This window comes from Pteropus alecto, unplaced genomic scaffold (assembly GCF_000325575.1).
Source record: "Pteropus alecto unplaced genomic scaffold, ASM32557v1 scaffold95, whole genome shotgun sequence".
NCBI classification, from domain to species: domain Eukaryota; kingdom Metazoa; phylum Chordata; class Mammalia; order Chiroptera; family Pteropodidae; genus Pteropus; species Pteropus alecto.
In genome coordinates this window covers 17079700-17092776 of record NW_006441071.1, presented here as the reverse complement: position 1 = coordinate 17092776, position 13077 = coordinate 17079700, and the positions used below count along the sequence as shown (strand labels likewise).

The following is a 13077-nucleotide window of genomic DNA, read 5'->3' as shown; positions in this document are numbered from 1 at the left end:
AACTTAAATAGCTACGTGCAGTTAGGGGCTCCTGTACAGTGCAGCCCTAAAGTGTCCCTTTGGACAGCAAATCATACTGTTGTCCTACTTAGGGAAGCCAAACTGAGTTCTGGCAGAGAAAATACAAGCAAGAAGTTGCTGCTTGCTCCCTCTGAGATTTCTAGGGCTAAAAAGGGCAGACATTTTTCCCTGAGGGGAGACACTGCCTTCTCTCACACTGTCATCTTTTTACACTCAGCTAACAGCTACCCACCCCACCTCTTTATAACCAGCATCAGGTAAATATTGGCCTGCGTCATAATCTGTGTGGGCCCATCTTGCTCTAAATATAGATGCTGCCTAATCAACACGGAGGATATGCGTTAGAAAGGTAAGCCACATAATGAACGGTTGTCTCATTCTCCCTCCTCTTGCTAATAATTTTGTGTTAAATGAAATAGAAGAAGGCAATCTCTTCTAAAGGAAGATCACTCCTAAAGGGAGCGTTAGTTAAAATGTACCTTTAAAGTATCAGTGACTACACATACATTTGCCACTAAATATTCATGCAGGGGAGAAATATTTTTTATCATTCTATTCGTATTAAAGCAAACAAACATAAGGAGATTGTCCCTGAAACAACATTAGAATTTAGATTTGATGTATATTTTGCCCTCCACTGGTCTTGATCCGCAGACCCTAGGCCATAGGAACAAGACTAATGGGATCACAATTTCTGCTGCCCCTACATCCCACGGCTTTGCCTTATACTTTATTCATAGCACACGGAGAGGTGAGACCGATTGCAAGAAGAAAAGAGTGACAGCACAAGGATAATAGCAGTAATGAGAGTTGCCATTCCTTGAGCATTTACAGTGTTCAGGCACTAGGCCAAGCAAATCACAGAGTCTCATTCACTCCTTAAAATAATTTTGCGAGGTAGGAATTATTATCCTCGTGTATTAGTTGAGGAAGCCGAGAGGTTGAATAACTTACGTGGTGTCCCAGGGCTCACAGCTGGTGGGCTAGGATTTGAATCCAGAGCGTATGTGGGCCCAGGCTCTTAACACCAGGATCTGTTGTCCTTGGGGTGAAAACTTTTTGCAGGTCATACACTGCATAGACAAGGTAGCTCGTATGTCATTATTCCAGTTGTCAGGCCTCCAGGCTTTGCACACAATTAATGTGACTTCCTAGAAAACCCCAAAGGTTGTGGCCTTTATCTTCTTGAATGTGACTTTATTAATTTTTGAGTGGTAAGATCAGCCAGTGTTCATCTCTGTCCACATGTGAGAAAACAAAGGGCTAATCAGACATCTGAATATTCAACATTGGATTATTCATCAGATATAATAAGCAAGGCAAATTTGTTAGTTTTCTCGGTTCCTATACGACTTGGCACATGTTTCTGCATATTCTTAGAAATAATGATGAAAAATCCTCTTTGTGTGCAATAATTAGAGATTCTTTCATTTCACTAAACTGTTTTCAAAAAAATTTTTTTATTACCCCAGAGACTAATGAAAGCTAGTCATAAGCTTATGAATAGAGAATAAGTAAATGTAGCAAATGCCCTCCATTGTGGCTCTAAATAAAACGGCAGTTTTTAGAGCTTTAGACTGAAGTAATTCTTCTGTAGCTTCTGCTAAAATCTGGACACTGTCCTTGAGATTGGCATTCAGAAAAGTATCCTGATAGCCCAAGAAATCTGAAGTGGCTTCATGCATGTACTTGGAAGCTTAACCATTTCGGTGAAACAAAGTAAACCCTTATTACCCCAGACCGCTGAGGACAAGGACAGGGAGATGTTTGGGTAATAATTTAAAAATCTTTGGCTCTTATGAAGAAGCTAGCTTCTATCTGCATACCCTGAAGTTATGGGTTGTTTTTCTTTAAACCAACCAGAATTAGACTTGGCTTTTGGCCCTCAACTGGGCCTGTCTTCTCACTTGGATAAATAGAAAGTAAAATTAATGTGAAGCACCATTGACATTGGAGTTCTCGTTCCTCCAATCCACATACCTTGGCTTTCACTTGGTGTGCATTTTTCCATGAATGCATCAGCAGCCAATAACCTTTTATTCCTGGTGGGCTTGTATCTTTAGTTTCTTTAAAACGATCCCTTCTGAAGCTAGAACCCCACCCTCTGTGGTGTGAGCAGCTGTTTCATCCCAGTGGGCATCTCGGCAACACGTTTGCTGACAGGCTGCCCTGCACAGTGTACAATGTGATCACTGAGTTCCTGTCATTGGCCTGAGTTGAGTGAGATTGCTAAAATTAGGTGTCTTTGGATGCCTCCAGTTTTTCACATAACAGTTAACACTGCTGTTTTTTCTAGTGCGGTACAGGTATTAACTAATTAATCACCCCTTTGTATTCCCATCTTCCAAAGGAATCACACTGTATAAAGTTCTGTGATATGGAATTGTTCCTCATGACATCCCAGCCCTCAGGCAGGGCCCTTCACCCTTCCAGCCCACCAGGCTTCCCAAAGTATACCCTCAATTCTAGTCAAGCCGCTGAACAACTATGTTGTACCAGGTACTCTTTTTCTAAGAATAATTTAAATGCTCACCTAACGCCTGGTCACTTCTTAGCAATGACAGTCTTAGGCTTCCTGAGAAGGGAGGGTGGCCATGCACACCCTACTTTTTGCCCATTTTACGGACTCTCGTCTTTGACATTAGCTCTCTACTCTCCTGCAATGCTCACATCACCCTGCCCTGGACAGATCAGCTATAACTTCATTACTGGTTGAAGGAGGAATGAATTTCTTAGCCTTATGCCACTCAGAGTTATCTCTAGGATAATTTGTAAAAGGAACTAAATGGTAAGTATTGCTCCGAAAGCTAGCATTTAAACTGCCATCCGGTCAGATTCTAGAAGGTTTCTAGTTGATCACTTCTATTTCCAGTGGTGTTGTTGGAATACTAACCTTTGCTCCAAGGTGTTACTTAATATAAGAAATTCCAGGACTTTTAATTTACTCCTTTGTTTGTCGTGTTTTTATTTTGAAGTAACATGAGAATTACATATATAATGGAATTTTTAAACTAAAATAAATCAGTAATAGATGAAAGGAAGAGATAAAAACTCTAGTAAACATTTTTAGCACAGTGAAAGATCATCGGAAGCAAAGACCTAAAGTGAAATAAAATTCTCTAAGAGAATTCTTAATTTCAACGTATAATCATATTGTTAGCACTTTCATTAAACAGCATTTTTTCACTTAGAAACCCAGTTTCTTAAGAATACAGATCGAGTCCTTTGTATTGCTATTGTGGATTATGAATTTTGGTCTGTGAGGTATTTTTTAAGCCGACTGACATCTCTCTGGTGTGGAACATAGGATTTTTAGGTTATCTAACATACAAATGGATGGTTCTGGGCTTTAGGTACTCTTTAATAAGAAATGGAAATGTTTATTTACTCTGTACTTTCTGTAACCAAATATGGTTGCTAACTGGTTAATATCCGCCATTGGAGATGTATTTATTTTTCGTGTTTCATGGATGGTTGTGTTAATGCATTTTTCATCATGCTTTGCCCTTTTTGAAACCTCTTTGTCTTAATTACAGTCAAGAAAAAGCTTGGCTTCATTCCCAACCTACGTCGAAGGTAAGAGCTGAAAAGAAAATATTGAGCACTGAGTCATTCATAAATCTTTTAGCTTCTGGGGTATTTGAAGCACTGGGCTGGAAGGCGATAGTGGGGAAAGGCCACAGAGCCACTTAATTCAGTCTTAACAGTCTTAGAATCTTAGACTAAACCAACAATAGCCGTGAACCTCTCAAAGATCTTCCCTGCCTTTGCTGCTTCTGTCCATGAGAACCTGAGGCTAGGGTGGGGGCTTTGCCCTGCTTCGTAATGGTCATATTGGATCTGAAACCCAAGTCTCCTTGCCTGTAGTCCAGTACACCGCTTACGTCCATCAAGGACCGTTTAAGTGGGAATGAGCTTTAAGGGAGAAATTTTGGTCGTCTTCATTTAAAAGAGAAAAAAAAAAAAAAAGACCTTCCCAGTAATTCCTGGCTCTCTTGCTTGGATGAGCTAGTAATAGTAACATTCATCTTCAAGGTACTGCTCTAAGTACTTTGCATGTAATAACTAATTGAATCCTCACATCATCTTGTAAAGTGGGTTTTATTATTATCCCCACCTTATGCGTGAGAGACTGAGGCATCGAAGGGGTGAGCAACTTTCCCAAGATCACACAGTTAGCAAGTAGCAGAGCCAGGCTCGTGACCTGGCAGTCTGACTCCACACTTCTCCCTGCGTTCTCTGCAGGGCTGCCACACACACAGTTGTGCAGGTTATTCACTGCACAAGGATACCCAGTCAAGGGACCTAGTGGGGCCGAAACTCAGTCCAAACTAGGCACCCCAGGTTAAGGTCAGGCCATACAAATGGAATGCCTCTTTCTCATTCACATAAAGGCGTACCCTAGCTGGTGGTGACATTGATCCTCTACCAGGAGGTTGTCTGATGCTTTCTCAGGTAGGGTGGATTGTCATTTCCTTGAAGGAGGATTTTAATGGGCCCAGGCATCACCCCAAGGCCATGTCTGGCCTTTGGATCCTGTGAGTAAACGGTCAGTGTGTTCCACTGCCTGAGAATGAGTTATCAGGATTCATCAACCTCCTTGAATCTTTGGGCCTGAAGCCCAGGACAAGCTCAAAGGTTTGTTTCAGTTACTCCAGTTTCTTTCTTGAGTAACCTGTAAATTATTTTCATCACTTTTGCAAAGCTCCAAAATTCCATGAGAGCATCTCAGGGCGTTTTTTGGGAATTTGGAAACTTCTCGTCCAGTCCTCTGGGCTTGGCATTAAACATGAGGGTGAGAATATAATGTGTGTCCTTGTTCACCTGTAGAGCTACACAGGGGCTTCACTGAAAGGAAGAACACATCCCAAAGGACAAAACGAAACCTGCAATTCTTTGACTTAGGACCATTATAACTTTAATTTTTTAAACTTTTTAATAATACACTAACATCTGATCCTAAAATGAACTGTGACATTAGGGTGCTTTTTTCCTGGGTGTGATACAGTGACAGTGACATTTGATTATCATCAGTTTCCCTGGAGGATAAAGGACATAAGATTATGTCTCAAATGTGTGTTATTTGGGTCCAGTATTTCTGCCTCTTGGTTTGACACTTACGCAGTTGTTTAAATATTATTTGGATTGCTCTGAAACATATCTACATATCCACACTCGTTATAGTCAAAGAGGGACCCTTTCAGTGAGCAGAGCTAAATCACAGATGAATATATGAGATTGGAAGTCTTTGTAGAGAGGTAATTAATTTTTATTTCTTTGTACATTTATTATTTTCACAAAATAAATGAAACATTTTTAAAACTTACTATCCCAGGTGCAGTCTTTTTTCTCAAGACCTGGTTGGCAAAAATGATTAACACTATACATCCATCATAGGAGTTCATAATAGAAGAATGGTAATGTTTTATTTTTTGGAAAGCATAGTGTGAGTCCAAATTTGTCCATATTTTATTTTGGTTAAATTAGTGTTGCCCTTCTATACAAGTAAACCATATATTGTAAATAACCTGAATCCTTCTCATATCTATGAAAAGTTTCCAGAAACATGTGGCTGTTGAGATGAATGTAAATTACTGGTAGTGGAGGCAGGTACCACTCATTGTTTGTCCAGAAGTTTTCCCTAGAATGATCTAGAATAAGACAACAGATTTCCTTATTTCGTTACTACACAGATGTTTTGTGAAGGCCTTTACTTAAAACAAAGTTAATTTCTTTGTTTCAGCCACCACCTTAGTTTTAGAAAAAATGGATAGATTATTTTAAGTCTGTACCCTGATAAGTAGCTTATCATGGGAAGTGGCTATTTAAGCTCAAGATGAGCTTCATGTTTAAGGATGAAAATTAAAACCATTTCAGATTAGCTCTCCAAGAAAAAAAAGCAAATTGTTTCCATTTCAAGGTACCTAATTTAAGACCCTGATGTTTTAACTGTGGGTTAAAATGTATATTTTAGTCTCCCCAGATATGGCATTCAAGCCAAAGAAAATACATGTTTTCATTGCGTAATTACAAGCCTTTCTTAGTGCATCTGGTGTAAAGTTATATATTAGTCCCAGACATGTTTTAATTTCAAGTCTTGTTTACAGGTGATTATGATTAGAATTGGCTTACCTCTATTTTAAGTACTTAAAACTAAGGTTTGATTTAAAAAGCTAAACGATGAAACAAATTCCAGTTTTCCTTGGAATTGATCTGTATGCGGATGCAGGCCCTGGAACATTATGGTCTGTGAGTCAGCAAAGTTGGCGGGATGAGACCAAAGTTTGGGGATAATATTATCTGCCTCCCAGAATCAGAGTCAGAGGCTATCATAGGAATCCAGACAAACTGAAACAAATATCCCATTTTTCTGATTTATAAAATTTGTTTCCCCCATCATGGATAAAAGGGAGAGGAGGAGGAGATATGAATGCGTGGCAAGTCAGGGAACCACTTAGCTAACCATTTGTCAGACAAACGTTTATTTGATACCACTGGGTTACAGATGCTTACAAGGTTACAGGACACAAGAGAGCCAGAGATGACTATGACATAGTCCTTGTCCCCAAAGAATTCAGTCTAACAGGAGAAACAACATCCTTCATCACTGAGCTTTATGTTTTGTATTTACATAAATACTCACTTCATTTCTCACAGTAAAAGGCATGGGTGAAATAAGTTACTCTAAGAACAAATTGTTTCTTCTATTTGAAGTTGAGGGTGAGCGAAGGCACCTTTCTGTGCCTTAGACTGGCAGGTTGACACAGATGCTCAAGAGTCTTGGGAACTGGGACCCCTGTGCCAGTGGTGAGCAGTGTGGGGTGGGGGTCGTTATGCTGGGTATTTGGCAGGGTCCCTCTCCCCCAGAGTGGCTTCACTTACCACCACCGTGGCTCTGTGTTATAGTTCCTGGACCTTGTGACCCCGAAGACTTAATCGATGGAATCATTTTTGCTGCCAATTACCTTGGCTCCACCCAGCTGCTCTCAGACAAAACTCCCTCCAAAAATGTGCGCATGATGCAGGCCCAGGAAGCAGTGAGCAGGATCAAGGTGAGAAGGGGTACGTGCTCCGCGGGGGTGGTGGGCAGAGGTGGGCACCTGAGCTATCCATAGCAGCTGCCCCACACCTCATGTATCTGGAGTTTAGAGAAGAGTTGATTGGGATGACATGGCAGGCAGCGCTTGTATGCGTACATGCTAACAGTTTTAAGTGGCAAAAAGATTTCCTAAGTGCACTGGAGTTCTTATGTAGAAATACTAGATATTATGGTTGTCCTTAATGGCCAATTTTGAGAAAAAGTTTGAGAAAAAGTGATCACAAACTTTGAAAAGTTAATACGATAAAGAATAGCATTTTGAGTATTATATCTCTGGTGTGAGAGGTGTGTCACTGTATTTACACTGACAGCTAGAGATCCGTAACTTAAACATTTCGCGTTACAGTGTGATTCAAACTAAGTCCCATTGCTTTCAGATAGGTTGATCCTGTTTGAGCTAAATTGAATTGGCTTGCTTCAAGTAAAACAAACCATTTGATCAGATCTAACCTAGCTAGTCTGAACAAGCCTGAGCAAGGCTAACCCATTTTAAATTAGTTTGAGCCCGTCAACCTGTTTGAATGCGTTTCATCAAGATTTAAAAAGAGCGAGCTAGAAACAACCACTTTCATCTCATTTAAATCATCCTTGAACTAGCTTGAACCAGCCAGAACTAGTTTGATCCCATGGAAATGCAGAGCTCTAGACTCTCCATGAGCCCAGCACCGCCTAGAATTATAGACAAACCCAGGACTACAGGGACACATAAAGTACCATCATGTCACTCAAGTGTCATTAAGTGCCACCAGCACCAAAAGCATTGGGCAGCCACATCTTTGAAACCCAGAAGCAGGTATTTCAGGCAAGTTGGGATAGGTTAGGACTCTCCAGAACTGGTTTTATCCAGTGTCAGCTGGTCAAAATCAATTCCGTCGTCAATAAACCACTCCCTTTTTTGTATCTCCTCACTCACACATTCCCAAGTTTCATCCTTGTGTTTGTGTGGCAATGTGGAGTGAGAAAGAAGCGCAGGTAGAAGGTGGTAACTGAGAGTCTTTAATCTCTCAATCAAGGAAAAAGTATTTCGTGAGCGCTTAGCTACTCAGGAGTGAGGGAAAATGGTGATTTATAAAATGAGATCCTTACTCTCAAACTCAGCAGCACAAATGAGAAATGAATTAATCCAGAGAACATATACCGAAGAGGAGAGAAGGGTGTCCTATACTAAGTGTTTCAGGAGTGCGGAGGAGGCCTCGACAGGTGAGAACAGCACCTGACAGCTTGAAAGGAAGAGGGGAAGCAATTCACAGCAGTCCTGCAGAGCACAGGTGGTGCTTCTGGTCCACTTCTCTGGTGCTCCTGTCTTCTCCCAAAATTAGCCTCTCCTGTGATGATTGACAGTAGGAAGGTCCACTTCCTTCAAGGCAAGTCCCAACCCCTACCCACAGAAATGCGCCCTATCCTGTGGTTCCCCACAGGACAGTTCCATGAAAACATTACAGCGTGACCTTCATACCTTCTAAGTCTTTCAGATTCAGTAATGCTGGTAGAACATCAGGTTCCTGTTGAGCTGCCCACCCAAGCTTGGCCTAATTCCTTTTCACCATCATCTCTTATCATAAAGTGGTGATGTTACTGATGTTACCACTGCCAGATCTTCCCACTGTCATCCTCTTAACTTAGGATCTCCCAGGCACAGTGTTCAAAACAAGAACATACAAACCTCTCTGAGAATACAAGCTGCTTCTCAGGCACCATCCCATCTTATTTCATCCAGAACAATGACTGTTAAGAACAAGGTCTTTAGGTTCTGACTCCTCATGTCCCATAGTTACTAAACACAGCATGCTATGATTTTGTTAAATGAACATTTGTTCAGTAGAGCCCTGGGGTGCCAGATGGTGAGCAAAAGAACAGAAGAGAAATTAAGATATAGAGAAGTTATTACTCACAGGTCCTGGAGAAAGTCCTGAAGGGACCACATGGGGAAGTCAAGGCAGAGTGCAAGCAAAGAGAGGCAGGACCTGGCCACATGCCCTTATTGGGGTCCATGGGTGGAATGTTAAGGCCAGATGGATCAAGTCAAACCAAAAAGCATCAGGGCACAGAAGAGGAAGGCCCCGGGAGGTGGGGGAGACTATTGATCACAGGGCTGTTGGAGTCATAGCAGGAGCTTACATTTGTGATTCTGTGGGCTGTTATCTAGGGAACTGACTTATGTGAGGGGACTTATGTCAGTCTAAGGCACATGCCGGCTGCTTGGCCATTACTGAGGCAGCAAGACCATGGAGTAGCTCAGCTAAACTCTCAACACAGCACTTAGTTCTCCAGGTTAGTGGTGCCGTTAGCACCCCCAGGGTTGAAGGAAGCACCTCACTCACTGGAGACCGCCTCCAAAAGGGATGTTTAGAATGGATGGCGGGTATTTTTAGTTGCCGCAGCGTCTGGGGGCATTTTTACTGGTGTTAGTGGGCCAGGGCCAGAGATGCTGGACAACATGTAGTGTCCAGGATGGGGCCACATGATGATTTATCTCCTCTAAGATGCCAGAGTACTCCTGCCCCCCGCCCCGCCCACAATGTCCCCTATTAAGAAACACTCCCAGGTCTCATTTAGGTGAATCCCCGGAACAAAGCAACGATTTGCCCCCTAAAGAGTACTGCAGACCCCTGAGACCGAAAACTGCATGTTGCTTTGGGGTTCATTTTCCCTGGGCTCTGTCCATCAGGTTTCAAACATGTTAAGGTTCAGGTTTCATTCCGAGCACCTGGTAGTCCGACTGGTAGCCCTTGACTCCTACAGATAGAGTTTCTCCTGTCTTTCCACTGTGGTATGTATGTGGTACTCAATGACCTGGAGGGGAGAGCAGGCACAGGTGCAGCTCCTGGACATAAAGTAGTGCCTACGGTAGACTACAGCATCCGGTCCCAAGCCCCCCAGTGCCAGTGTCCTGTGAACTACGGGCAGACCTTGTTTTACTGTACTTCGCTTCATTGTGCTTCATAGACGTTGCCTGTTTTGTAAATTGAAGGCCAGACCCCCCACCACAGCCCACTTTATTTCAGCACTCACTTTATGCAACGGTCTGGAGCTGAACCCACAATATCTCTGAGGTATGCCTGTGTATCTTCTGATTTCCACAGTGATATCTGAGAGTGTTTTTCCTTCTTCAAAGTTCAGATCCCTAATAAGAAACCAGAAAATTTACTTTGAAACTTCAAAGGATTGGTATCCACAAGTTCCACTGTTCATGTAAACAAAAAATTAGATGGCTTCATTGATCAAAACAAGCAGGAATCCATTTTAGACCTGCCTAGAGCGTTGTAGACATCTGGAAGCTATATATTTATTTTTACTGCAAATTAGTGTGAGGAATTCATTATTGAGTGTTAGGATTAAACGGTTACATTTCATGTATAAGTATCATTTTATAGTGTGCTTTTATGCATCTGAAGGAACCATTCTCTGTCATTAAATATTTTCTGCCTTGTGTTCCTTTTACATCCATTTAAATGCCCGTAAGATTGCTTCCCTTTACAGCCAGCCTGATACCTTTCAAATTGTAAGTGGAGCCGGCTATATTCAGACCCATGGCTTATTTCCACACCTCCCAGAAAGGTACTATCGATAGCCGGCACAGAGACTTCATCTCCTGCGGAGGGAACCGGGAGATGAGAGCATTTCTCCAGATCCGTATGGGATGGTCTCAAGGGAGGCATGCACTGTGGTGCCTGCATGTACCTCAGAGACATCTTTCTGTAAGGGTGGCAGTGCCATGCTTTTTCCTAAAGAGAGGCTGACCTTTCAGGAATGCGTTTTCCAGACCACCTCCAGAGAAATGCAGAGCAGAATGAGGCCACAGAATTTATAGTGTCCACTCAGGAAGGAAGGAAGAAAAGCTCTGTGGATTTTTATTTGGAAATCCGTTTGGCAGTATCCTCACCACAAACTGATAAGTAATTTCTGCCTCAGTGTTCTCACCTAAACAAAGGCAGAGGAATTTCCCCCTTTTGTTTCAGGTTCCTTCCTCCTCCACTCCCTGCTGGGATCCCATCTTGCCCCTCTCTTTCCTCCACCTGCATCCTCTGACCTGGTGGATGCGATGGATGGATGCCGTGAGACCTACCTCACGGTGAAGCCAACCTTGATGTTTGCGGTGCTTTGTCTCTGAGCAAACTCTAAACCCGAAGCTTAGGTTTCCATTTCAAAGCAGTCTTTAATTTCTGTTCTATTCACTGATTGTAGTGTCTGTCACTCACATAGCACCAACTGTATACTAGAATTGAATTTCGATATTGGATTTACACTTAGAGCCATAAGGATTACAGTTTTCTTAATCTAGCAAAGAATTTACAGATGCATTTGCCAAATGGGGAGAGAATTTGAAGTTGTAGTTTAGCCAGGTGTTCTCTACTAGATGTGAGAAGAAAACAAAGGAATTTGGCTCAAAAAGCAAACCGTTCCTGTGCACATCCCCATGATAGGCTTCTTAGGAGATAAAAATTAACCAAGACCCAGTCCTTGACCTTGAGAAACATGCAGTCTATTAAGGGAGTTAAGAAGAGTGTTAAGGTAACAGTAATACAAGGCAGGCCGAGGAATCTGAAATTAAAAGGCTTTTCATCTACCAAAATATAATAAATAAGATGTGTCTGAATGCAATAGGAAAGTTAGAATACATCTGCCATTTTTTAACTTTTTTTAAATCATCTTTGGACCTTCCTTCATGTGCCTTTCTGTCTTTGTTGTTCATCATCTTTAAGAAGAAATAGTATCCTTCCAGGAAGCTCCCATGTAACGTCAGAAAGCACAAGAGCAGTGGTCCTCAAAGTGGGGTGTCCGGGGTCCCAGCAGCAGCATCACCTGGGAACTTGTTAGAAATGCATGGTCTCGGGCCGCACCTCAGTCAGAAACTCGGAGTAGGGCCCAGGAGCCTGTGTTTTCTTAAGCCCTTCTCGAGATTCCAATGTACACTACGATTTGAGAACCACTGCCTTAGAGAAGGGTGGGCCATCCACTGTGCTGGAGCATCTGTTCTCCAGCTTTGCCCTGTTGCTTTCCAGTCAAGCCGAGCGCTTCTCACTGATAGGGTTTCATTGGCAAATAAATGAAGACACCCTGCAAAATACATCTCTTTTTTGGATATTTGCCACATATGTTTTCCTATTAAAGACTCTTCGAAGTCCTGTACTAAGGAGATTTAATTCACTTTGTTTAACCAGAAGCCTCCCATAGTTATTTGAACAGAGAATACATTATCACTGTGTGATGCCTGTTATGTAAAGTCTTGTTACTAGGATTCTCTGGAACACGTTTTGGGAGAAACTTCTGGAAAGAGCTTTGCCCTTCATGCTATCAGTATTTAAAATACCCTAGATAGAGTACACCTGAAATTTAATATAATATTGTATGTTAGCTATATTTTAATAAAAATCTTTTTTAAAAAGTTAAAAAGGAAAAAAGTATACAGTTGATAACGTTAAAAGCAGCCTTATTTATTGATTGCCCAAGGCAGTTGTTATGTACTTTTAAAACAAGTTGGATAATAGGCTGTTTACATATCCAAAACTTCTAATGCAGTGAGAAAATAAATTATCCTCTGTATTAACCACAGGAAAAAAATTATTTCATGAGCTTGCACTCTGTTTTCTAAAACTTAGGTATTTGAATTTCAAATAAACCCCAATTTTAGATGACCTAAAGTCAGACCATGTCTTAAGGAAGAATTCAAAAATATCATGATTATATCTGTAAAATGGGAATAATAATACTTGTCATATCATGCACATAAAGCATTTAAAATAGTTTCTGGTATGTTGAAAGTACTCAATAAAAGTAACTACAATTATTTTTTAAAAAATGTACCCTAGGTAAAGACACCCCCCGCCACACACACACACTGTGGGAATCATGCTTGAACTGCACCTGGAGGTGCAAACTTGGAGCAGTGCAGCTAGCTCGCTTGTCTTCCTCTCCTACTACGTCTCTGTGCTTCATTCCACCCTCATTCCCACTTC

General features: G+C 41.6%; 1 protein-coding gene across 1 annotated transcript in view; it reads left to right on the top strand.

The window, feature by feature from the left end:
* APBA1 (amyloid beta precursor protein binding family A member 1) overlaps positions 1-13077 on the top strand; it is a 188639-nt gene that overhangs the window by 150715 nt on the left and 24847 nt on the right. Inside the window, exons 5-6 of the mRNA XM_015594562.2 lie at positions 3558-3597; positions 6928-7073. Coding sequence (XP_015450048.1) covers positions 3558-3597; positions 6928-7073 — 186 coding nt within the window. The remainder of the gene's footprint in view (positions 1-3557; positions 3598-6927; positions 7074-13077) is intronic.